This window comes from Pteropus medius, unplaced genomic scaffold, assembly GCF_902729225.1.
Source record: "Pteropus medius unplaced genomic scaffold, Ma_sr-lr_union100, whole genome shotgun sequence".
NCBI lineage: Eukaryota > Metazoa > Chordata > Mammalia > Chiroptera > Pteropodidae > Pteropus > Pteropus medius.
Genome location: NW_024349224.1, coordinates 6054234 through 6081799, shown reverse-complemented (window position 1 = coordinate 6081799; position 27566 = coordinate 6054234). Strand labels below are relative to the sequence as shown.

The 27566-nt window shown below is 47.1% G+C and overlaps 1 protein-coding gene across 4 annotated transcripts in view; it reads right to left on the bottom strand.

Annotated features, from left to right (window-relative positions):
• FTO (FTO alpha-ketoglutarate dependent dioxygenase) overlaps positions 1 to 27566 on the bottom strand; it is a 325863-nt gene that overhangs the window by 11129 nt on the left and 287168 nt on the right. The window contains exon 11 of one of the 4 annotated variants that reach the window (XM_039880894.1): positions 2324 to 2376. The exons of the other annotated variants lie outside the window; for them this stretch is intronic. Within the exon in view, the coding sequence (XP_039736828.1) occupies positions 2339 to 2376 (38 nt within the window). The 3' untranslated portion in view covers positions 2324 to 2338. Of the gene's footprint in view, positions 1 to 2323; positions 2377 to 27566 lie in introns of those variants that run through there. 4 annotated transcript variants of the gene reach the window in all.

The window sequence follows — 27566 nt, the reverse complement described above, 5'->3', positions numbered from 1 at the left end:
GGCCTCCGACAGGCTCGTGGAGCCACTTAACATGTGAGCCCGCCTGGCCCACCACCGGGGCGCAAACCCAGGGGGTGGAGGGTTGAGAACCATTCTATCCCCAGGTTCATTTGTCGGCTTGTCAGTTACATAATGATAGTGATGAATGGGCTACCTTGACAGCTGAACATTTAGGAGCTGCTGACCTTTGATCTCTGGCCACATGATAGGGTCACCTGAAACCTGCATGACTTTTACCTGGCCAAGGGTAACAACATAAAGGTCAAATGGGCCGGCCGATCGTATGTATCAGGTCTGAGGCGGCCTGGCTGGGAGCTTTAAGAGAGGCCGGCTTGGGTTGCCTGGTGCACAAAGCTGTGGGACCACTGCAGAAATGTGCTCAACAAAAGGTGTACGATTTCAAAGCGGTCTAGAGTAACTTTCCTTGCGAGGGAATAGAAAGGACTCATTATTTTTAAAGGGTAACAATGAAAACAAACACTTTGGAAGAAAATATATTCTGCCGGTGGCTCTGCCATGGCGAGGGACGGCGTACGGGAGTAGGACTTAATGAGTGACATGAATGCTACACTTGCGACACGGCAGAAGGACCGATTTGATGCAATTATTGGAACAAAATCCCCACTGGGTAATGTCGAGCTCTCCTTTCAGCCACAGAATACGGTCTCTCCGCTGTCCTCTGTCAGCACGGTGCCCCACAAAGGACCATGATTGACAAAAGATAACCCCTTCCAAATTTCATGACTTCCCTGTTGCTTGAAACTTAAGTAAAGTTTGCGTGAGACAGTCTCAAACTTCAGAAGGATTCCGGAACAGCTTACGATCAGAAATTCAAGGCAGCTGTGATTTTTTTTTTTTTAGATGCATTATAACATTAAAAACAAAAATACCAAAAAACCTTTCTTTTCGAAAATCTGAAGATGTTGCTTTTTGACTATTTGCTTAAATTCCATTTACTGAGAATCAGATAATAGCAGTCACACAGGTAATTAATATTTATGAAAATGAAAGCTAAAAGGCTAATGGCACTGATTTCCAGAATCTAGAAACTTCATAACCCACGGAAGAAGCAGACATTACAGAGAAATCTGATTAACATCAAGAACCTGTTTTCTACAAAGGATTTTCCCCTGCAAAGTCAAAGGCTGACAGACAGACTGCCATCGGAGTGTAATCCACTCATACTCCTGAGAGATGAGCAAAGCAAAGGACAATGGCTTACAGAATAAAAGGCCAGCTGTTCTGACTTTGGAATGCTCATTTGAGTTGTAAGCTGTGACATAAATCTGAGTCGATGGTTCTCCCATCTGCTCACCTGTCAGTCTATTTCCACCGCGCTGCCATTTTTAGAACTACTTCCGTGTACCCTGCTTAATTGGTTTTTGGATGACGAGGAAGATCTCCCAAGTTTATTTTAACCTTATTCAGAACACGAGGCCACTGGGCCTTTATTTCTCTTTAGGGACATTTGCTAACGGGTCAGGAGCGCGGACAGGGGAGAAGTCGGTGCAGCCCCATACCGACGGCGTGGGGGCAGTCCAAACTCAGAATTAGAAAACGCTGGGCCAAAAATAAAACGCCAGTTTATCAAGGACATGCCAGTCTTCTGAGGAATTCGTGCTGTGCACTGATTTAAAAGCTGAGCACAAGTCAAAACACTTAACAACGGTCCACGAGTCCCCCGCTATCTATCTGCCCCGGGTCTCTAACCTTCTCTCCTGCTCATCCAGCTTTTCACTTTGCTCCATTCCTGTTGGCTTATCTGCTCTTCCCCCGAACAGGCTCAGAACACTCTCAGGGGATTAGCATCTACTGTTTCTTTGACCTTGAAAACTCTTCCCCTCATGTGTCCTCGTGGCGTGCCCACCTGTCCTTCAGGTGCTGCTGAAACGTAACCCGATCCGCGAGGGCTTCCTTGACTTAAGATGGCAACACGGCCCCTCTCTCCTCCTCCAGGCTCCTCTCTCTACCGTGTTTTTCGTGTGTTTCGTTTTTCCGCGACACTCGATGCCATTTGGTGTGAGTGCGTAAGATGAACTCCCTGAAGGCAGGGATTTCTGCCTTTGTCCTCCGAGCCTAGAGCAGAGTTTGGCACATCGTAGCCGCAGTCAACACGGTGGAATGCAGCAATGACTCAAAGCGGCGTGCATCTGAACTGTACCTTCCCAAAACGGAACTCATGTTTCCCTGGGACATAACCAATTTTATAATAACAAGAGTAAAACTGCAAGGCACAGTTAAAGGAGGAATGATACCAATATTGTTATTACCCGCTGACAGGGGAGGATGGTAAGGAAGGGAGCCCACTGGTCTGAGAATCCAGGACTCAGGTTTGCCACTACCGTATCCTGTGATCTTGGGCAACATCTTGACTCTCTGGCTATCAGTACTCAGATCTGCAAAATGAAGGGTTGGGTTAAAATAATCCCTAAGATTTTTCCCATCTCTAAAAAATTGGGATTTGATAAATAAACATTAGAGTTTATCCCCACCTAACCCCTAAACTATCTCATATGACTCTCCCTACTAGGGTAGGAAAGAGAGGTGGTACCTCAGTTTGGGAGGTGAGTAAGTGGCGGCCTCGCTCCAGGTCACATGGCTAAGTCAGTCTTACAGCCGGGACTGAACTTAGGTCGCTCGCTAGTTTGGCATTTTTCTACTCAACTGCGCTTCCTCTGGTAGCAGAATCGGAAGCACTGCCAGTTGCTGTTACTCCGATTCGAAAACTCTTTTTGCAGGCCTAAGCCCCTCAGAGATAAGACGTGCCTACCACAGACCCCGCTGGACACTACGTAGTCTAGCCAAGGAAGCCACGGGTTCCTAAAAGCTGCCACTTCGTTTCAAGATTAGAGACAATAAACCGCTCCACCCGCCCATGCCTGTTCTATGATAGAAACCGAATTGCCTTGCGGTGCGGCTCTTCTGCAGGAGGGTGGGAAGCCCAAGCAGCAGAAGCCCTGAGACCCCTGTGCGAACAAGGCAGCTGAACGCCGAAGATGCCGGAAACAGCCTCGTGGACAACCCACAGCAAGCCTGCATTTTATATGCCCAGGAACCGAACGACACTGTTTCTGCAGCTAACACTTAGAAATTGCAGTCGCTTTGGCCCACGTAACTCTCTGGGCCTGGGCTCAGTGATCAGGGAGGGTGATAACGCAATGCAGCTCACCAAGAGTTGCCTGAGGAGAAAGCCAGGATTTGGGCAGAAGACATTGTAATTATTGTGTGTGTATGTGTGTGTTCTCATTTATCCGCTCACTCATTCGACAGATTTTTACTAGGTCCTAGGATCTAGAAACACAGTGGTGAACTAGACAAAGTTCCAGGTTTCATGGAGGTTTCATTCTGGTGGGGGAAGACGAGAAACATGAGTGTTGGCTATAAACTGCGTTTAGCTGCCCGCGAGAGGCACTACGGCTAACAGTAGCTAAAGAAGATGGGCGTTGATTTTTCTTTCATTTTAAAGTAGTCTGAGGAGGTCACTTGACGGCAGCGCACAGATACCCAGGACCCAGGCTGCTCGGCTGACTATTTTGCTCTGCCATTCTTAGCTGATGGCTGCCATCCTTGAGGTCACCTCAAGGTCCAGAGTGCTCCAGCCACCATGCGTGGAGTCCCAGGCAGGGGACAGAAGAAAGGGGTGAAGGGTCGGATATGCCGTACTTCCTTTTTTTCCAAGGAGGACAGCCAACCGACCTCCACCTCTACGTCACTGACTAGAATTCAGTCACGGGGCCGCGGAAGAGGCTGGAAAGTGCAGGTTTTAAACTGCATGTACCGTGCTCTTCCCTCTGTCAAAACCGAGGTTCCATACAGAGGGAGAGGGAAAGACTGAGAACCTGGGATTCTCCGCCGTACGATGTAAGCGAAGAGAGAGTGAGATCGTTTCCGCCAGAGCTAAAGGCTCCGGAGCGTCGCACGGAAACGAGGCAAGGATGGAGCGAGCGCAGAGGCGGGCGCGAGGCTCGGGCGAGAGCGGCTGCGGCTGCATCTGCCCGGGGAAGATTCTTTTAGGTGAGACTGAGTCACCTGAGTCACCCACCGGTCCAGGGACAGCAAGGAGGGCACTGTGGCTGAAGAAGGGTGACAAGGGACAGAGGAGATGGGGGCAGGGGCCAGGGTCTCCGAGATGGAGAAGTACTGAAGGGTTAGGCGGGGGAAGCAGGGTCTCACTATTCCCCAGAAAGCCTCTGGAAGGGGGTCTGTTGATAAGAGCGAACGTCGATGCTCAACGCGCACTCAGCGCTTGGTTCATAAAGCGGAAGATCCCCCTCGAGGGCCTTGGCTGGCCTGACAGGCCAGTCCCCACTCCGGGCTGGAGGAGGAGGGCTGTGAACCCGCCCGTCACGGTGGCCTTGGTACTGTGCTCCCCTTGCGTGGGAATAGAAAAGGAGACATAATGCCACGGCCCCCCTAACTCCTAAGTTCACCTATGTGTATCTTCGGAACTCAACTCACATGCAACTTAGGCTGTTCTTTCTCTGTTCGGGGCGGTGGATTCGGGCTGAGGGGCAAGTGTAATCCTATCTGCTGAGAGCCACGGAGGGCTGAACAGGCCCCTGAGTCAAGCGCTGGTCTTGGTTCTAAAGTGGCTCGGCTTGAAAGGAGTTTTTAAAAACTGTGCTTCGGTAGAGAGCAGGTCAAATTCGGGAGCCATCGACGGAAGGATTCGCCGTGCGTGCTGTCACCGGGGGACAAAGGCCACCGGCGCCTGGGAAGGGAACAGCCCTGGGCTTGCGGGGCGGCCTCTGAACTGCAGGTTAACTGGTGGGGGCGGGGACATTCCTCAGTCATCGTGAGGACCACGTCCCCACCTGGGCATCTCAGAGGACAGTGCGAGCTGAGGGGCAAGCTGTCATCCATCTGTACCTTACAGTCCGTGGGCCCCGCTTCGACGGGCTGGCACGGTTGCACACGGCAGGCCTTTGAAAGCTTCTATCTGTAGTTCCTTCTCTGTCTGGGGTGATCTTGTTCTCTCAGTACCAGTGTTTGCTTGTGGGGTGACCTTGGGGAGGGCCCTCGGCAGCATCCTCTCATCCGTCAAGCCGAGACGGCCACAGAGCCCCAGAATCCGGTCTGGTGGGCCAGTACCGGCCACGGGAAGCAGGATTCTTCCAATGGAGAAAATGAGCGAGGCCGCGTCCTTGCCACGTGCCAGCGAGACGTGGGGTTGGGGGGCGCGGGCGGTGGAAGACGAGAATGTCTCTGAGCGGGAAGACACCCTCGGGCCCTCTGCGGATCCCAGGTGCTTTCTCATCTGCCCAAACTCAGGAGGTCGTGTGGAGTCAAAGGACGACATCTGCTTGTGCAGCGTGTCCTCACGGAGGAAGCTAGGAACGGGAGGCCGGCCACAGGTCACCTCCCCGGCTTCCAGAAACAGGCCGCTTTGTGGAGAATCTCGGCTCCTCGCCGAGCACGACAGGAGCGGGGTCAGCTGGGAACGGGCCAGGGCGCGGTCGTGAGTCAGGACAGTGTGGCAAGGACCTGATTAGCTGCTGTAACCTCCTGCCCCCATGCCAGGCCTGCCAGGGACCCCGGCTTCCACGCAGACTGCTAAGTTAGAATTTGCGCTTTTGGGGAAGAACAGCTCTGCAGTCGAGACCACCTGGGAGATGGCACAGAACCCCTTACCGAAGTCCGTGATGCTGCTTCTGCAATGCCCGCCGACAGGTGAGCTGGAGTGAGCCGGCGAGACCCGGGCACCTTGCTGGTCCTAAGTTAAACTGTTCTTTCTAGCTAACGATTGGCTTGCAAAGGTCCTAGTGCCCACAGGCACCCACCAGGAAGTTACGAGGCCAGGGTCAGATGTACAAGTGCCACCAGCAAGTGGTGTGGACGGGGAGGTCCCAGGACGCGGTTCTTGTTCTGGCGGCCAACCGAAGCCAGAAAGTGGACCATTAATTCCTTCCTTCAAATGCATGGGGGAAACGAAGGTGTTTTAAAATGCATCTAGTTCTCAAGAGGATACTATTTTAAGTCACCTCTCGGAGAGATCGCGTTGCTTCCTGGGGCGATAGAGAAGCACGTGAGCTCTGTGCTCCCTGGGGTGACAGGAAGAGGTAGGGGTCTCCGAAGCCCAATTTCACCTTCTTCACGGTTTCCCCTACGGGTGTCCATGTGAACGGCCTTCTGGGAGAGATTCGTTCAGGCGACCAGCAAATACAGACTAGAAGTAATTTAATTGGTTCCAAGTTAATGTCCCTTTCCAGTTGGTCTCGTGGAAGCACCTGGGAGTTATGGCCACGAGCCGCAAATGATTTACACGGTTCTTTCCCAGGAGAAAGGTCTTCGGACAGGCGGCCAGTGAGTCTGTGAATTATTTCTCCGTGGTGGGTGCAGTATGAGGATGAAGAAACAGGTTCAACAGGAAAGAATCCGAAGCTCTCTGCTAGAAGGGAAGGGATTTCCATTTTTCAGCAGGGTAATTTTTGACCACCGTGGCTAGCTCTTCTAGACTTCGAATTTGACAGCACCTCTCTTCTTAGGAGCTAATCTTACCCCACACGCCCGAGTTTAAGGGCAAGGTTAGCAGACTCGCCGATCCCATTTAGGGCACAGTCAGGAGACAGGCATCTAGGTCTCTGGATCCTTAGTTTGCCACGGGCTTCCCTGTTTTTTTTGTTTGTTTGTTTGTTTGTTTTATTTTTCTGGCTTCATGTTATAATTGGGAATACCTACCATTTTGGGGGGAATCTACTTCATGCCAGATGGTCGTCTAAGAAGTGCTTGACTCATGTAATTCAATAACCCGATGAGGCTGGTACCGTTATTACCTCTAGCTTACAGATAGGGACACTGAAGCATCAGGTGACCATGCAATCTGCCACGGTCCCAGAGGGTGGGAGTCACGTGGCCGAGACAGGAAGGCAGGCCGTCTGTCCCCAGAGCCGTACTCCAAACCACTGCCCCAGAATGCTGTTGAGACAAAGCACAAACGCGAGAGCTGACGGAGGGGCAGTCTCTCATCCCACTGCGGATCCGTCTCTAACGGTCGTTAGTGGCCTTCTCGATCCCGAACCAGTACATGCTCACTGCTATTTCTTCATTTGTCAGCTTCAGATGGATCATCCATACAAGCAGAATCATATAATTGTGTCCTTTTGGGTCTGACTTAGTTCACTTTGCATAATGTTTTCGAGGTTCATCCGGGCTGTTGCGTGTATTAGAAGTTCGTTCCTTTTTACGGCTGAATAATCTTCTGCTGTTGGTATAGACTGTGTCGTGGATCCATTCATTTGTCGATGGACACTGGGCTGTTCCCACCTTTCGGCTCTTGTGAATGGCGCTGTGATGAACACCAGGAAACGAGTACCATCGGTTTGAGTCCCCGCCTTCAGTTCTTTTGGGTAGTGGAACTGCTTTCAGTTCCTGGGGGTGGAACCGCTGGGTCGGATGGTAATCCGATGTTTAACCTTTTGAAGAACTGCCCAGCTGTTTTCCAAAGGCATTGCATGCATCTGCGCTCCCGCCAGTAAAGTCTGAGACGCCAGTTTCTCTACATCCTTGTTACACTCGTTTTGTTTTTCGCTATTTTTACTTTTTTATTGGAGCCATCTTAGTAGGTGTGAAGTCGTCTCTCTCGTCCGGGTTTTGATTTGCATTTCCCTAACGACTAATGATGCTGAGCATCTTTTCACGTGCCTATTTGCCATTTGTGTATCTTCTTTGGAGAAAAGTCTCATCAACCCATATTTAAATTGGGTTGTTTGTGTTTTTGTTGCTGAGTTTTACGAGCTCTTTACCTATTCTGGACAGTGAACCTTTATCAGATTTACAAGATTTTCTCCTATCCTATAGGTTGTCTTTGCACTTTCTTGAAAATGTTCTTTGATGCACAAAAGGTTTTAATTCTGATTAAGTCCAATTTATCGATTTTTTTCTTCGGGTCTATTAACTTTTGGCAGAATCTCTCAATTTCCCCTTTTATAAGAGTTTTCAGCACAGAAAGACTGAGCCAGCTACCAGCAGAAAATCGAGTCGAAAGAATATGAGATACCCACGCTTTCAGTTACACTGGAAGGTCATTTTCACATACGTGCTACCCTCAAGTCAGTTGTTGGTTTTCACCAAAGCAAAACTTCTTCCTGGCAACACTACTAACCCAGCTTTGAGTTATTCCCTAAGCCTCACATTGATTAATGTGAACTATTTAAAATATAGTCTAGAATCTTTAACTGACACTCTCTCCCATTGGGAGTTTCATTCTGCGCTTATTCTGATGCCCGAGATCTGACTGCATAGATGCCTTATTTCTTCCGCTGACCAAGAGGGAACCAGCCAGTGGGCATTGCAGCACCTATGCGATTCCAGTCCAGAGGGACGATGGTATCTGAGAGCCCCAGGAAAACTCTTCCTGGGACCCACCCTCAAATATTCTGGCAAAATTTTCTGGTCCTTTAAAAGAATTTCCTGCCACCTTTTAATAGAGTTGTAAGAGACTGAAGAATGGTTATTAAGACCGTGCATGGAATACGTACCCTGCGTGGAAAACCCCCCTTTGCGTACTCAGTGACACCTCTCCATAATGTGAGTGCTAGCAAGGGAGACAGCACCCAGTAGCGCGTGGGCAGGGCTGCCCCAACACGCAGTGGCAGCCCAGGGGACACAGCCCGACCTTCCGCATGACTGAGTCTATGGAACGAGAAACTCACCAGAACAATATTCTCCTGCAACGCAGGCTTCACTTGGGCATTTCTGACAGCTGATCATCACTTTGTCCCCTGTCGCAAACTTTGCATTCACTGATGTTTGGAATGGCTCTGAGGATATCATATGTCTGTACCACCAGAAAGGACTTGTGGCTTGGCAGAAAACTTTACAAATGTATTTTGAGCTATCAGTATAGTATAAACATTGTCGAAACTGTAGTTGCAAAAACCAGCATGTTGTTGAAACAATTACTTGAAACTATCTCATTCCAAATAGATAAGGATATTTTGTATAATTGCCTGTAAGTTGAAAAACTGGAAACAACCTAACTGTCCATCATCGGGGGAATAATACTGAACTACAGTATATACATTCTGTGGACTGCTCTGCAACGATTAAATAGAACAGATTTATAGTACATGCTCTAACAGAGGAAGATTTGCAGTTAGATATATTAGCAAGTAACGAAAGCAAGTTGGGTGTTGATCTGAATAGCGTAACAACCATTTACGTAGAACAAAGAAAACAAGTATGTGTCTGTGGGCACAGATATATGTCTGTAAACTCACAGAAATATCTGGAAAGCCTGAGTTTGGGGGTAGCCGCCAAGGAGGACTTCATGAAGATTTACTTTTTTTATAAAGTAAATATATTTGTGTAATAGTCGTATAATTAAAAATAAAGATGCTAACTGATGGTGCACAAAACAAAGTACTTCAGCCGGAATGGGAATCGGTTCTTAAAGAAAATAACTGTCTTCGGTTCTGATTTTTTTTTTTTTTTTCCGGGAACTCAAGTGAGAAGTAAATTCTCGGCCTGGTGAATATAGGGCTTTGAAGTCAACCAGGGAAAATGATTCCTTCGCAACTTATACCTACAACATTCTCAGCTCTTTTAGCAAAGGTCGTCGGAGGACGGGAGTAGAAAAAGGGAGTTCTTTAGACCGTCTCACCTGGCCCAGGTTTCCGCCGTCACGCTGACACTGACACTCTGTGAGGGGAAGAGCAAAGATAAAAGACCGGGGACTATGCTTCAATGCCCAGGCTTCGCGAAACTCTTTCACCTACCTGTCTACTTAGGAAAGAGTCAAAGCAACAAAGATGCAGACTGGACACATGTGTTCTTCTACCAAAAGTGCGCTCAGAAACAGTTTCAAACAGTCACGTCTGTTTTCTAAGTGCCCGGACCGACGGACTCACCCACCACTACAGCCCCCCCGGCACGTAGAACCCCAGGCCCCTTGGGGCACACACGCTCGCACAGGGCCTGGCCACCACAGCCTGGGTTTCCTGCAAGCCCCGAAGACAGGGGAGGCCTGGGGCACCCCGTCTCAACACGGCTCCAGAGGCCCCTGCGCGACAGGCCTGAGAAAACTACGTTTTAGCACGGGGGTCATTTTTTTCTCTCGCTGACTCTGTTTTCCTCTGTCGGGGAAGGGCGGTCCACCAGCGCTCCTTTGAAACGCGAAGGGTCTTGGGGACAGCAGCTCTGCCCCTTCGGTTCACGACCCCTCCCCTACACCTTTGCTTTTGGGCACCTTCGTTGCTAAAGGCATTTAACTTTAATTCCATTTGACTTCAATTGTGTCCACATTACTGTAAAAAGGAAGAAGACAACAAGCTGTAAATATGAGGAGAGACAGAAAATCATTGAGAATCCTGCCTTTATGAATATTTGATGAAGAAAGGTTAGATCCATAGCTGGTAAATTATAAGAAATTATGTCCATCATGTGACTCTGTCAGCGAAGGTTAATACAAATGGGTTGGGACTTAGTCGGGATGACAACGCAGATTAAAAAAGATTTGTCCTGTCCTCACTGCAATTAGTTTTTCTCCCATTATCAGTGAAACAGAGTTGATCATTAGGATTACGGCAACGGAACGACTGCTCAGTGCAATCATTTTGTTTTTCAGACGGGCATCGCATTTTCACAATAAATTTTTCATCTCTGCTAATCTTGCCCTTAATTGTGTGGTTGCTGTGGACAGGATCCAATTATTAACTCTTTTGATCCTCTAATGCCCTTGCCATCAAGTACGTTGATGACATGCAGGCTGAGCCTACATTTTTCTGCAGCTGGATACACGGATCTCGTGGTTCATTTAGTGCAGGCAGAAAAAAATGGTTATTTTTGCTCAAATAACAGCTCCAGTCAAGTGTGAAATTGTATATAATTGTGGTATAGGATTTTGCACAGGTTAAAGGGCTTCTCGGGGCTTCCATCGTGCACCTCATTGCTCAGGTAGTTTTCCAGTTTAAAAAAAATCTGAATTAGGCTTAACTTTCTCTGCTTGGAGGTCTTGTTGTTGATGTTGTTGTTGCTGCTGCTGCCATTTGTTGGCGAAGGGGATTAACGTGGTCGCCCCGCATACTCTGTACCTAGGCGAGAATGTAACTGAGCCCCCATTGAGCCCTGGGCTGGGACCGTAAGCTGGGACGCAGAGCAAATGGCACCGCAGACCCCAACAGCTGAAGGCGCAATTTATTCCAGGGGTGGTTTAGCTTGCCAAGGGTACCTTCGCGTCCTTTCGACAGGGCTGAAGAGCTTGGAGGCTGAGGCCGGAGACAGGGTAGGATGAACAACCAGCTAGAGAAAGACACGTCAGAGGGGACGTAAGTTTCCAGCGATTCCAGACTAGGCTCGAAACGAACAACTTAGAAACAAACGTCGGCGGCGCGGAGCTGGCTCACTCGTCCTCGATACGCTCCTTCCAGAAATCGCCACTGACAGGGCCTGAGGTCACCTTTTCTTCTGACACATCGTAAATTCTATACCTTTCATAAAGCGGCCATAGATGTTTGAAATGAGGGATGGGGCTGATGGAAGGTTTGAAGACGGGCAGAGCACCAGGAGCGACGTGGATGGGATTTTAGCTACGGAGGGCGTATCGAGGAAGAGATGACGCAGAGAATGCAGTGTACGCACACGAGAAAATGAAATTAAAAAAATAACATTCTAAACACATAAATGTGATCTATGCTCATGAATCAAGAGACCCGAGAGGCCCCATGAAGAAGAAAAACTGTTTTTCCAAATACATAAGAAGGCGAGAAAATCTGGGTAGCTGGTGAAAAAAGTGTCTCGGGGAGGGTTAACGTGACGGCCGAAAAGGAAAACTGGAATTGTCTGCCTGTCGCAACTTCACTGCAGAAGCCGTGGCTAAGCAAGGTCCACTGAGTCCCCTCCAGCCGGAGCCTGCTCTCCGCCCGCACTGACCGTCATCCGAAAGTCAGAAAGGCAACACCCCAGGAAGTCCGTTGGCTTATCAGATCAACTAATCAATGGCATTGACATTATTTCTGCCTAAAACCAAGCGGGGAGCAGTAAGTAAGGCACCAGAGCGGACGGATCTTTGCCAGTACATTACCTTGGACCTCTGACTTCTGCCAGGGCCCTAGAGGCACATGGCTTTTCTTCCCAAGACCTGGAATTTTCTGCCTAAGTGACTCTGACCTGCTTGAGTCGAGTCAGTTGTGTCCTTCATTAGGAAACGGTACAGGTGACGTCCGCGCATGGCACAGGCCCGGTCCCCCGGGCATCTGAAGCAGAGTGTCCTGTCCTGCTCTAACCCCCTCTTGGCCGCCCGTCTCCCGCCCCTGGACTCTGTAAATCTCGGCTGTGGGTGCGACACTGTTGGACTCAGCGGGGTCCAAATGGCTTCTCCGTGTATCTGGACGGCCCCTGAGACCTGAGCCACCTGAAGAGTTCTGTCCCCTTTGTGTGACCTACACCTGGCAGCTCTGAAAAGACATTTTGGTTGCTCTCAATCTGCTGAATTTAATGCTCCAGAAAGCAACCGGATTTCATCACCGAAGATGACGCTAACTCAGAGAGACAAAGAGAACACATTTTTCATATCCCCAGGTCTATAAAAGAGCGTTTGAGGCCATATGGACCCAACTCATCGGATCTACCCGGAACATGGCCTGTGGGGTCGGACCATCTCCCCTGACTGCTCCTTCGGGTGCAGCGACCAGGAGGCCAGGCCCCAAAAGACCAGAAGGAACTCCAAAACTGGAAACACATTTGTAGGTGGCAAAGACTGGGACAGAACTATCAACGGAAGGGAACTAAGTACCTGCTATGGACCAGTCACCTTATTTAACGTTCTTAATTCTGTATAATCATTTAAAGTTGACTGATAGAGAAACGGGGGCTTAGAGGTTAAATAACATGTTCAAGGACACGGAGCCAGTCTGAAGAAAGACCGGGATTCAAACCCAGGCTTGCCAGGCTGCGGGCTGCTGTCCAAAACTCACTGTACCACCCATGCTGCCTTGTGTCCAGCAGAGGAACGAAAGACAGCTCATCAAATGCAGTAAAGGCACACGGACACAAGGTCAACCCCCCAAAACTTCCGAAATCCCCGAGAGTCGGATGGCTGGGCGGTGGCAAGCCACGGGAGCAATGCTGGTGCTGGCGTTGGTTCTGTCCTTAGACGGGACGGGACGTTGGACGGGCGTGTAAGACGGGCCCTAGGGAGGTACAAGGCAGAACTTGTTTGGACACTGACCCGCTGCAGCCCACATCCATACCAGTCCCTGGGCTCTCCACCCACGACGAAGCCAAGGCTTTCTAGAACTGGCGCGTGCGTATCATCGTGGTCCACCTGGCTGTGCTGAGACTATTTCAAGGACTATTAAATTAAACCCTGGAGACAGTTTCCCTGAAGATAAAGAGCGTGCTTTTTATTGTGCCATCAAAGGAGACCAGAAAACCTGAAGCTCTCAGCTTTAAAGACAACATAATGAGATCAGAGATTCTGCTTGCAAAGAAATTAACTTTCGGTTAATTAATGAAAGTAACCTTAAACAGCGGGCACGTTGCCAACAACCAGGACACTATAATAAAGCGGGGGGCGGGGGGACAGGTAATGGGTCGTTTTCAAGGGGCCAGGGCTTGGCAGCCCAGGAAAGAAATCTGATGAGAAAGCTGCTTGTAAATTTGATCTCGAATTCTTAAGATGAACAAATAATAGTCTTATCTGCAATAAAGTCTGCTACAAATGCTTTCTCTTCACCCATAATTTTCTGTTCAATTTAGATAGAAGATTTAATTAGATGTTGGTGAAACACCAGTTATTTAATAAAACCCTTAATAAAAATCTAATCTATGGTACATAGAAACCACTGTAACATAGTCACAATTTAAAAAATACATTTTAGAGTATCTTCTTTTTTTTTTTTTTACAATTAAGAAAATGTATGTATGTGACGCATCACTTCCCACATAGGGTAAGGGCTAAGGAGGCAAATCCCACAAAACCAAGCCCCCGAACTGAGACCCTTTCTTCTTTCCCATAAAATTTGTCTTTAAAGGTTTTCTTTTGTGAGTTGCAACCAAAAGGGGTCCTTGAACTGAAAGAAAGAATGAAGAATCATCCCTCCCGCCTCATAAAGTTTTTCAATGAAAATTTGCTTATCATGAGAAACGGACACTCAGGGATTCCTAATATCGTATGAGAAACAATACGGGCCCCTAGATCCGTTGAATCTAACCTGAATTTAACCATTATAGACCATCAGCAACCCCTGCAATGGAGATATGGGTTCTCCCCCGACCAAGTCCACGGGAGGATAGAAATTCCACAGGAGTACGATGTGTCCACGGAGAGCGAGGGACACACAGCACACGTGACGACGACGTCGAGGTCACTCTGAGTCTGTACCACTCGCAAACTTCTGATACCTCGACCAAAGGCAGAATTCTGGACTGGACGTCCCAAGCCCCAAGTTTTACTCAACAGGGCCATTCTTAGAGAGCGTGTCTCCTCCAAAAAAACTTTGGTATTGGTGGGAATGCTGGTTTCCACGTGAAGCTGCTCCGCTGGGGCCAGACTTAAGTGGAAATGGGATTCAGGTTGTTGAAAACGTCGGGGGGTCCGCTTTCTACAGGCTTCCTCTAAGGAGCTGAACAGCTTGGATGGGGTGACACCGCCCCCGAGTTAACGGTCGGAGCTGTGTTTCCGCTACGCCGCGTCCCTTTACACGACACAGCAGAGCTCTCATGCCCCTTCGTGGTTATTTGGGTAGCAGAATCTGGTTGAAGTCATTTCTCAGATAAACAGAGTGGGGGGTGGACTCTAACTGAGGTCGAAGAGCTGCTCGCCCGGTCTGAAGGGACATGTAGGTGACACTGAAAATCGGCCTCTTTCTGCCGTGGCCCTACTGACTCCGTGTCCTTGGCCAGGGCCATGTGGCTTCTCTGCTCATGTCTGATTGGAGAAGGTCACTGTTCAATGCATCTGGATGTTGCGATGTCCAGATTTAATCATCAGGATGGGGTTCCAGAGGCTTCCACTGTATATAAACTTAAATAATGGCCCCCTCCTCTCACGAAGGAAGGACAGTCCACAGAGTGTGCCCATCGGTTCTGCGAGGCTGCTCACTTTGAGTTTCCGATTAGGTGCCTCCTCCCATCTTACGCACGCCGAAATCTCCAGACAACGCCACGGCGTTTGGGGAGAGGCAGGTAATGATATATAATGCCCATTATTTCGGGTTCAAATCTGAGTCTTCTTTGGCTACTGACCCAGGGATGACATGGGCTGAACCTAGCCAGGGCACGCGAGGCAGCCAGCAGGGACTTGTCCGGCCCTCTGGGGCCACTCGCCCACTCAGGAATATGTCCTCACTGGGAGGCAGATTGGGCTTCATTTCTACGTCTGCCACGCCAATACCTTCATGGCTGGCTCGACTATTTATACAAGCCCCACCCGAGACTGGGCTGGACAAGACAAGAAGCTGGGGACCTGCCACGGGGTTCCTGGAAAATGGGATGAGGACACAGCGAGAAAACTCTCTGAGATAATATCTAACTGCCTCCTTCAGGAAGGGGCGGGGGCTGGGGGTGCACCACGAGCCCCGATCTCGGCTCTCTTTTTAAGGTGTAAGGGATCACCTTCTTTGTAGCCTTGCCAAACACCCAGGGATAAGAGGCACATTCTTTTGTTGGGGGGAAAAAAAGGTGGGTGCACTTCCAGGTCCGAAAGGCAAAAGGGGACTCGAAACTCCCAGCCCCCTTTTCAGCACGAAGCTTGGAGGCGGCTCCGAAGCTTCCTTAAATATTAACATTATAATTGGGAGCCACGGGCTGTGCTCCAATTGTGGGTTCCACTCAACATCCTGCCTCAACAGGATCTTTGGGAGCCTGTGACGCCTCCGAGCACGAGTTGTTCTTGCAGAGGGATGTTGACTTCTGTGGTCTGTTAAGCAAGCAATACATAAGTCAAAGAACACTCTTCCAGAGCAGAATCCTGACACAAGTGCTTCGGGCCAAGCCATACCTCAGTCAGTCCCTTTTCCCATGGGCTTTGTTAAACAGGATTCTCCCTAACAGGGGAAGGGGAATGGCAAATGTTGGTGTTCAAACTATAATTATCGACCAACTAGGGAAAACAAAAAAACAAAACAAAGAAACCCCGAATGAGTGTTATCTTTGTGGCGCCTGGGAAGCCACCAAGGCTCCTAGGTGACGGGTCCTACACACTGATAGTCAAGGTAACTCAGCTCCGGCTTCTCCGTGCAGCCACAGAGTCCCCTGATCGCTGGCTTAGTGGCTGGGATCCTGAGCTCGCAAGTCCGAGGCAGGACTGGGCTGGAGACTCAACGGTGTGATGAACTTGGGAAAATTGCAAACGCACCTCGCTACATTTCCTTTTCTGCAGACGGGGATACAAATATCTATTCCCGAGAGCTGCTGTGAGGACGCGGTGGGGTCACGCGTGGAAGCAAAGTACGAAGCACAATGCCTGGCACTCCGTGATCAGCTCAGTCGACGACAGCTTTTATTATTCATGTCGCCTCTTCCCCGGCTGTGACTGTTCTTGTGATGGTCGGTCATTCCGACACTGTCTTTAACAGTCGACACTGTCTTTAACAGTCGACACTGTCTTTAACAGTCGGCGTGATCATCAGTCCTCTGCAGTACTCCAAAGCATGGAAACCATCCGCTGGTGGGCAGCGGAGCCACCCGAAACCGTTTCAGACTCTGGCACGGAGGGGACAAAATGGTGGCTGAGGGGCCACATTTAGCTCACAAGTTATTTCGGCCCCAACAGTACCGGCTCTTGCGAATTTCTGGCGTTGCTCGAGCGAGTGGAAGATCTGCTTCTCCGAGCCAAATCCACGCCTCGCCTTCCCCCGCCCGCCCCGCGATGATCACCGGCCGGAGGTGAGCGCGGCTGAGCCTCCTGATAAGACGCACGTGCTCCAGCTGGAAACGTCCATCCTCCCCTTGCCCGGCCTACTGTCTTCGTCTCTAGTGCCAGGTCCTGCTCCGGGGCGCTGGCTGTAAAAGGGCCGGCCCACCTTGCTGCCCCGAGCCGTCCACTGCTCTGTCCGTTTGGCGGCCGTTTCGGGGTTGCTTTGGGGTCATCTCACAGCACAGCCCGCTCCTCGGCAGTCACCTGGGCTGCCATCCACACGGAGTGACCGTGGCAGTCAGTCCGTCCACCATTCGTTTCAAGCCTCGACTCTCATTGACTTTACTTCTTATTCCCTCTTGTGGCCTCAGCCCTGGCTTCGCTCGGGGGCCAGTTCAGACGCCGAAGAGCGCGGGGAGAAACCACTGGGCCGCAAAGCTCAGATGGCGCCTCCTCCTCGGGTCGGCCGCCCGGGGCTTCCGTTCCCTCTACATTGTTGACTGTACCGGCAGCCACCGAACTCCCGAGGCTCTCATCAGCATCTCTTGGGACACGCGTAGCACATCGCACCTGTGGCAGTTCACTTTGTAGGCCCCTCTCTGCTGCGGAACGAAATCCTCTCAGCAAACAATCCCATCCTTATCAGTAACAACACTGATGTTCTTGATTATTCAGTTTAAAATGACTGATGAACGAAGAATAAATTCCAACTTGGAAATAGTATTCGAATTCAGTCAAATATTTCATGTAGAGAATTAAACATTTTCATGCAACAAATAAAAAAAATATATATTACACGGAGTAGTTCATAAAGTGTTCCACTCTTTTAACTTTTAAACGAAGCTGAAACCTTGGCCTGATCACATGCTATGGGAGCGAAGCCCAAGTGCCGTCTCTTTGTCTCAATCACTGTCACTGTCTAGTTTCAACCTTCTGTTTATATGTGGGGATGTGTGGCACCATAGTGTCTGGAGACATAAACTACACCTGAAGGGAGCTCAAACAAAGTCAAATGGGAATGAACTTACTCTCGAATGGGTGTAGTTGAGTGTGTGTGTGCCGCTCGCTGACTGCATAACTGTGAATTCTCTGAATTAATGTCTATGTATAATACGACGTTTACTAAAGGCTATCTTACTAAAATGTGCTAATTTGAAGCATTATATATACGTAAATATAAATACACACATTCACAAATATTAGTAAACTTCAGGAGTAATTCAGAAATTGTGTAGAAATTAGACCAAAACAAGACTTTTTTAGAGAGTATTCTATCGCTGACGTTTACAATCGATGGAGAATGGTGATAATGAGAAGCAGGCTGACTCTTGTCAGTTTTATTATTGTTTTTAAATCTTCTACAGACAATGCACCCCCTTGATGCCGGCACGGTGGGGTGGGGGGCGAGCGGGAGAGGGGGGTGTGCAGCCCCCACTGCCCCCCCTGGGTGTATCTCTGCCCGTCTCCTAACTCGATTTCTGCTTTTCATTGTTAAGACATTCTGGTCTGGTTTCCTGACCCCTTTTGGCCCAGAACTTTGTCTCAGTCTTTGATCTTTTCTTCCCAAATCCATTAATCTGGATTCTTGATCCAACTGCCTGCCATCCTGGCCCCCAGACCTTGCTTGCCTCTTCCTCTGACTCGGCTCCCCTCCCCACACCCGTCACCTACCCACACGCTGGCTATCTGCGTTTTTCAGCTCATCATCCTTTGCCTTTGACGATTTCTCTGAATATGAACAGACGCCTGCCTGACCGAGGGGGCGCAGTGAGCTTTCTTTCCTGTCTGGCTGAACTCCTGTCTAGGCACAAACTCTACGCTGTCCTACTGCTGCCTAAATCTCAGAGTGGCAATCATGTAAGCATTGTTTTGATGTTAGTAGCTTGGTGGGGGAGGTGGCTGGGGATGCATACATAGCCTTGAGTGTGACTCACTGGTGATACTAGAGAAACACTGCTTGAGAAAAATGAATGAGCTACAAATGGCAGCTGTGCTTCCCGATATCAAGGCTGAAACGGGTGACGACTCTATGGGCGCTGGGCTTGGTCTGGGGTGCATTGCTTCGACTCGACGCTTGCCTATTGCCAAAGGCAGTGTGAGCATTCGTGATGCCTGTTTCTTAGGACCGTGTATTGCCTGATGGCAGAATTTATGGTCCTTAGTTCTGAGATGTCAATAAAATCACCTGGCCACGTGAGGGCTGTCTCCAGCACAGTCTAATATAGAATGCTTATCTTATTCAGGCACAACCTCAGCCTTTAATATCCCACTAAATCTGTAAATCAATCCATGACTTTTAAGATTTCTTTGAGTAGAGTCTTAGGCGGCCTGGAGTCCCTTTTTTTTATGAGGATGATGATATTCATTAACTTTACCAGTTAGTCACATATGTCAATAACCGTAGAGGCCGGTTAACCGAAATTGTTTTCCTCTGCTTTTGCTTAAAAATTCTGATCTATTATTATATAAAACAAGAGCTTTCGAAAAGGATAGTGGTTGTGCCCCATCACTCTGGAAAATCAAGACAGAGGTTCAATATTTAATTCTAAATCCTAAGCATCCATTATTTACACACGTGGCAAGGAAGAACAACCCCGGCCTTTCGTCCTGTTTCAAATGAAATAATACTAAAGAAGCACTTTAAGGTGTGGCTATGACAGGCTAAATAATGACTGTACCCCATTTACTTAGCCCTTAAAAATCTAACGAAAATCAGGATCCAATCACACATGCCACTTAACTCCACATGATAATTTATATGTATATAATGTATTCAGAGATATATGCGTCTATATTCATCTGTATCTATGCATAAACACGCAAAATATATGTATACAATACGTAGGACACAGGCAGCTTCGATGGGGGTTTATATCGCCATGTTTGAAGAACAGTATTCAAATGATTTTCTGATACTGTTTTCCCTACATACTTGCTTTGTGCAATTCAAGCATTGCTCATTTCCGTAAAGCTGTTCTATGGGTCTAGGATGCTGCTTTAAAATATCCGGGCCACCTTCAAAGGTTTTATAAAGTGACTCCTTTATTCTCATGGAGAGGAGAGAAAGGCAGGTTAATCATCTATTGACTCCTCGGTCTTATTACTGGCATAAAGCTCTGGCTTTGTTAAATTTCCGCTTTTTAGTTACCTAACAAACATACATCAGCAGGAGGTGCAGATAAAGATCGAAAGATTAAGCTTTGTCACTCAAATGATAATTAAAAAGAGTATTTTAAACACACTGTAAATATACACAAGCCATCATAAAATCATCAAAACCCTGCCTGAGCTCACCACCTCCAGAGTATATAGATTATCGGGGAGAGGGATATTGATGTTAAGTCCTGCTTGTCTTGGAAGATTGTCATTAACTGTCCCAAGCCTGCACTCAGCCAGCCACCTGAGACGGGGAATTGGGCTCCGCACTTTCGAGTGGCAGATTAGTGGGATTTGGGACGAGCAGTTTAATATGCATTTAATTGTGATCTTTTTCTAGTCAACTCCCAGATTCCTGAAAATATATTATTCCAAGTACTTTAATGAAAACAACAGAAATCAAGATTCTGTTGTCCTGCTTTTAAGAAACAATTTCATATACAGACAAGATCTAGTAAAGCAGATTAATTTCTTCTAAAAATTTTCATTTATAACATGTCATGAGAAGACACACGAGCCCATGCAGCAACATCACCTTTCATAAAAAGAAAAGCTTGTCATCGCAATCTTATTAGGATGTCATGCATTGTTAAACTGGTAAAAAATTTCTGTATATTCCAATTAGTGCGACCATTTACTGGCAGAGACAGTACAGAGAAAACTCTTCTTTTTTTTAAAAAAAAGTCCTTTCCATTGGGAACCGATCCTTTGTTTGACAATTCAGAGAATGTTATTTAGAGATTTTAATTGCTCAGTTGATCTGTGGCTAGATCTCAATAATCAAAACAATAAAATTATTGGGTTTTTTTTTTTTTTTGACAACTGTAATAAAGTGCTGATAGTGTCCTGGGATAGTTAACTCAAGCTGAACTGGCACTGCCAGATTTTTTCTCATATATCTTTTTTATCGGAAGCAAACTAGCCATTTTTTTAATGTAAAAAATACATTAATAACTTGTCATTATCAATAGATATTTCAACTATAACTCGAGGCGTCTACAGGAAAAATCTAATCTGGTTACCTATAACAATGTAATCTGATCATCTATGAAAAGGGGCCATAATTCTTAATTAAAAAGAAAAAAAATCTTCAAATCAAAAAGTCAAACATTCCAATAAAAATAGGCAAAAGACATGGATAAATATTTCACAAAAGGAGAAATATAAATAGCCATTTAAGTATAAGAAAATACTTCTAACTCATTAGTAATCAAAAGAAAATAAAATCAAGGAGATACTGCTTTCCTAATCTATCAAATCGAAACAGTTTACACACACACACACACACACACACACACACACACACACACACAAAACACACACACACACACTTTGCAGTACTGATAAAGGTACAATAGGCAAACTCATAGACTGCTGGAGGAGCCAACATAATTGGTTCAACCTTTTGGAAAAACATTTTGGCAATAAATACCAGAAGCCTTTAAGAATGTACATATCCTTTGACCCAGTGAATTCAATTTCTAAGAATCTGTCCTAAGGTGATAAAGATCCAGGCAAAATTTTCAGACAAGAATATTCACCCCGGTATTTTATATGAGGAAAAAATCGGAAACGACCTAAATATGCAACAAAAGGAGAAAAATTAAATAGATATGGCCTAAAAGGGAATTCTAGTTTTTATTAACAGACATGTTCTCAGGGAATATTTAAAGATGAAAAGTAGCTCATGATATAATCAGTGAAAAGAGGCAAGTTATAAAAGTTATGAATCTGATTTTGCTTTAAAAAGTATGTCTGTATGTACATATGCACTGAAAAAAGATTAGAAGACAATACATTAAAATGTTCATAGTGGTTATCTTCAAGTGGTGAAATTGTAGGAGATCTTTCTGTTTTATACTTCTCAGGGCTTTCAAAAAGATGATTTTTGTTAGCACAAATTACATGTTAATTTAAAACATGCTCATTGCAAAAGCAAACACAGAAATATTGAGCCTTAGAAAATAAGGCTTCCTACCATATTTTCTAAGTAATTTACCTTATGAAAAGTACACTGAGATCTAAATAAGTGTCTTCCTTTTTTTTTGGAGACGAGTACAGTATCTATACAATGATGAATTTAATCGAACTGTAGAAAAAAGGCATTTCAAAAAGCTTACCAAGGAGGAAGTGGCAGTTGGGAGGGCCGGTTGGGAGGCCTGAGAAAGAAGTCTCTTCATTGTACAATGTGATCTCACCAGCCAGAATGGAGGACGCTCAAAACATGACATTTGGTGCCAAGGGAAACTGAGCATTTGGCTTGGCACAAATCGCTGGCTATTAATAACGGCCCGTAGAAGAAACATAATCAGCCCTGAATTTGCACTTGATTTGGATTTTTAAATTCTATAAATTAGGAAGTTCTTCTTTTACGTATGCATATTCTAAAGGAGAGTACCTCCCAGCAAACACCAGCTTTCCCGCCCCACGTTCTCAACCCCAACACGCAGGCAGGAGCCTTCTGACTCCCTGTCTCAGGGGCTAAAAAGAAGCCACTGGTTGGACGTGGTTCCACAACGTAGTGGTCAGCACGTCTGCTTTACACGCAGGGGGTCCTGGGTTCGCGCCCCAGGGGAGCCACGGTCCATGGTCTATGGCCATGCCACCCTGAACAAGCCCGATGTCTGATCTCGGAAACTAAGCAGGGTTGGGCCTGGTTAGTACTTGGATGGGAGACCACCTAGTAGGCATAAATAATTAAAAAACAAAAAAAAAAAAACAAAATAAAAAAGCCACTGGCATAATCCTGGGGACCACACACGTTACTAGAAACCTTGGCCAATCTTGACCTTGAGGATGAAGACCATTAGGACCTTGCTTAAGTGAGATGTTAGAAAGTCTTAGGGTTGTTCACTCTGGAGAGTAAAAATTAATTACTTTGCTTACTAAAGAGTCAGAGCAGAAAGCCGCCACGTCCTTTCATTTAATCTGCTTCTTGTCCTGCATCCCTGCACTGTGCTTACTCTTTTCTGCTGGATTCCATCTGGGAAGAACGGCACCCTGACCCTTGGCGCCAGCTGCTCTGTCCCATTTGAAGGATGGGGAGGCGGAGTATGCACAGGGGAGGCAGGAGGACAAGTATGAGAGGAAGAAAAATACATTTTTGGCAGGTCAACAGTTCCGAGGTTATTAAATGAGCACCTACCACGTGCTGAGTGCTTTATCTCATTTGATTTTACGTGCCCCAGAATACCAAAATCCAGCTTTTTAAAGTCCTTCTCTCCTTAAACTCCAGCCAGAATCATTCTTTCCGACTACCAATATTCAGGAATATCTCAAAACGCAAAAGTTTAGGAACTAGTTTAGCCACAGGTTTCTTCATTTTTTAACACTAAGGAATGATTTCGATCCACGTCCAGTGGCAGAAGGTAAAAAAGTGGCCACCTCTTCTCTCCGAGCTGGGCAGATGGGGAGAAGCCCCGTCGTGACACGGATAGCCAGTCTGGTGAGGGAGCTGATCAACATGGAGGGCCTGGGTCCTGTCTCTGAACCATGCGAGCACCTAGATTTCTGAGTTTTTTGCTTCAAAGCTCCAAACGTCCAAATTCAGATGCGTCCAAATTCAGAACCCTTCCTCCCCTTCCCCCACCCTCGCCTGCAGTACCCCCCCTCCCCCAACCCCACTGCTTGCTAAGTGGCTGCAGTATGAATAACTTGAAGGAATGCGTCATGCCCGGCCACCCCTCCAGCAGGTGTACGGCGAGCCCCACCGAGCCACCCCGCAGCCTCATTAGAACGCAGGACGCTGCAGCCAGCCCAGGGCGCTGGACGCCAGCTGCCTGTGGTCTACATCTGCAGTCCTGGCAGACGCCGGGGACTGCTGCCTTCCGCTGAAGATCAAGTACATGATCCACTGCAGTTAATCAATAGGATAATGGAATGAATCAATAGGAAAGATTTTTAGAAGGTCTTAATTAAAGAAACACTTGCAGATACAAATGATGTCTTCAATCTATTGATAGTGCCAAGGTGAAGGGTTAAACACAAACAAAACCATCAACTTTATTTTGCCGGCGTGCCTTCCGCAAGAGAACAACCCAGCAGCCTGCTGGCCCTGGGGTCGGCCCATTAATCAGTCCCTTGTCAATTGCATGGCCACACTGTATGGGAAAATTAGGCTATGATCAAAAATTTTAATTACTAAACAGCAGCTCAAAACAACATTTAGAAATAGACGTGCGCACCCCGTCTGGCCTTCCTGTGCTGCTCAAGTATGGGCGGCATGCCCCGTAAAAACCAGTCCTGCGGACAAACGCCCTCCCGATGTGAGGCACGGAATTAGAATAATTAAAGAAAGCCTAAATTGATGGATCCCACTTAGGCAGGGGAATTCTCCAGCGGGCCTTCTGCTCAAACATGTAACATCAATATTTTTGATTCCCCAGACAGTCCTGCACTAGGTACTGGTTTAAAGAGACATCAATCTGTGATGTCAGCATTTATCTAATGAACCTTCAAAAATCAATGTCCGGGGTGGCCCGTTCCACGCAGGCGCCCAACCTGTCCACTCTCCTGGCCTCACTTGCTAATAAGCTTTAAGCCGTAATCACAGTAAACGTGGACCCGGGTAGTCAGGCGGAATGGTTGGACCAGAGGAGACTGGGATTATAGGATCTATGTCCACCCAGAGATCTCAGATGATACGGGAACAAAACATGGGAGGCCAAGGTACCCATCTCAACTTTCCAAGGGCCTCCAAGTCCAGATGTGCACATCCTAAAACGACCCGCTTCTCAGCCCCGTTCCCCCTCAAAGCTTACCTCTCCCTCTGCAGCTTCCATGCCGTTTACTATTTCGGTCCCATTCCTGATGGCTACGGTGATTTTCTGCTTTTTGGGTTGGGCTGCTCGACTGGGATTCCCATTGAAGCTGCACTCAACGGGAGGCCTGTGCTTAGTTCTCCTCTTGTTAGAGTTTATGCTCAACTCATCCTCACCCTTCTGTGAAGGGGACCCCTTGACACTGATATCTTGACACCCTAACAGGCAGAAGAGAGCGCCTAGGTTTGTTTCCCTTCTTTTTGCCTCTTTAAAATAAATTGGCCTGTACGGGCTGCCATGAAGCCGAGCTATTTCAAGTGCGTAACTCGGGGTGACAGGTATGCCATTCACTATGCCAGCATCTGGCCTGCCTTATAATCTCGGCTTTTATTCACTGCAGTTTCTCTCTCTCTCTCTCTCTCTCTCTCTCTCTCTCTTGACCAAAAGACTCAGTCCTGAGAGTGGTGTGGAGCTTGGACAGTTGTAAGATGTGTTGTGTGGGCTGAATTAGTTGTTGCACGATTCCTGTCTATCTCCTTGAACACAGCTTTCAGTGGGCCTTCGTGCCAAGTTTGAGTCCAATTAAACTACAATGAAAGGTACCATGATTTCATTTGCTTGGATTGTCACATTTCAGAAGTTCAGTAGCCTGCAAAATGTTCGCTGTCTCTCATTAAGCCAGTTCCAGCAACTGTGTAAAGTCTCTAATTTAGCTGCTTTTTATACTCTGCTTTCAGCCCTGAAGATGGCTGCCTGCAGGGAAGAATCCCATGCCACCCGTGGTATTAGAAAATGTCTCTGACCATACAAATGGAAAATGCTCCAGAATAGCAAAACTGACTCTATGACAAAAATGACATGACATTCTCAGGGTTCCGGTTATGTTTTCCAGTGTTTCTTTGGAAGAATTTTTGCCTCAGAGAGGAGGGGGAGTGTGTGCGCGCGTGCGTGTGTGTGTGTGTGTGTGTGTGTTTGGGGGAGGAGTACATCCTATGCTAAAAAACTATCAGTATGGTGATATTTTCAGAGCCATAAATAAAGACCTGTAACTCTCCTGATACAAATGTTTATTTATTTAAAAATCCACAGAAAAATATAAAAACAAAATTAAGTTTAGATACACATTTGAAAATGAACTGCCTTCAACCAAGGAGTGCTCTATGAAAATCAGGTCTGTCCTGGAGATCTCGCATGTTTTAGACCCTGGAGAGATCTTAACTGAGTCCCAGAGGGACTTAAAAGAGAAAGAACCGTCGTTCTGTGGGCTGTACACACGCTCACTCCCATCATGGCTCTGGCTTGAGGAAATCGCTACCCAGATGCCAGTGATGACAATTAGCATTTGTTGATCGCTTACTAGATGCCAGACATTATGTTAAGAGCTCACGCGCACACTATCTCATTTAATCCTCTCAGTAACCCATTCTCCAGATGGAGGAGACTAAGTAGAGAGAAAGCTAACTGACTTGCTCAAAGTCACGGCTGGCAAGAGAAGGGACCTAGAACCAAGCCCGGGCCTGTCTCATTCCAGAGCCCTTCTTCCTGACCGTCGTCGCACTTCTGCTGCAGTGGCAAAGGCTAGTGCCATCCCCTCTGGATTCGCAAAATACAAACTGGCAGGTGGCATCTGCCCCGCTTCCCGCAGAGCGGAGGTCAGCATGGCGAGGGAGTCTATTTCAGCCTTGGCTAATGCATTCGCTTTCTGGACAGGAATCTCCTGGAGTTCCAATCCTTCTACTAACCTTTCTATTTTTACAAATAACCCTTATGAGTTACCAAAAAAAAAAAAAAATTAGGAAATGCAGAAATCCCCAAAGAAGAAAATAGAGATAACCTGCAATTCTACCACCCAGATAATAATCACTTTTGCTGCAGATTCTCTACTGCCTTTTTGGGGGGGTCTGTAAAACGGACCCGTTTACATGTTGTATGCTTCCACTGGATAGATGCGATTGTAATCACTGGGTTAGGCTGGATTTTCCTTGAATGTTAAACTCCTTCCTGGTTCTTTTAAACACACTGCCATGTCAGTTGACTCCATGGAAGAAAAACCCTGAATTTTTTTTTTTTTAAGTCCAGGTGGTGAGAATAACCCCGGCTGGCTGAGAACTCAAGGTCAACGAGGGCCAGGCTCTGGATGAGCGTCCAAACTCTGAATCCCAGAAGCTTAAAATGGAATCAGAGTTCTTTCTACCAGCTCAGAAACCCATACATCTTCCGGTATTCCTTAAAAAACAAAACAAAATAAAATAAAATAAAATAAAAATACACAAAAAGCCCGATATAAAACTGGAGAGGTCAGTTTAATTATGTATGTGTAAAAAAATAATCAAGATCGAAAAAATGCTTTCATTTTCCCGGGTAATTTTTTTTTTTTTTTGGAAACGCATATGGTTGATATTCTTGCTTGGAAGATGGAAGCGATACTTCAGCCTGCAGCAGTCAGGGGTTTACGGAACTGGGGCTGCTGCTCTTCGCCTGGCCCCGGGAAGGGTGTGATGAACACGGTCGGAAATCAATATCAGGGAACAGTTACTGCATCTCAATATTATTTGCCGAGATGGGCTGCTGGAAGGGGAGTGGGGGAAGGAGATCTATGTCAATAGCTCTAACGAAGCTCTCCACGGCCATGCACAAAGGGAGGTCGAATAACTATCAGCCGACCAATCCCCATTGTAAGTAGTAAAAATGATAAAATCAATATTATTAAATAAAAAGTTAGCACTGCTATTGAACTCTCTCACGATCTTGGCAGCGCCTGGCTGAAAATGAAGGAGGCTATTTTCCAATCTCTTTAGGGGCAAATGTTTAGGATCATAAACATCTGTAAACCGTGGGGGCGGATGGGTATTTTT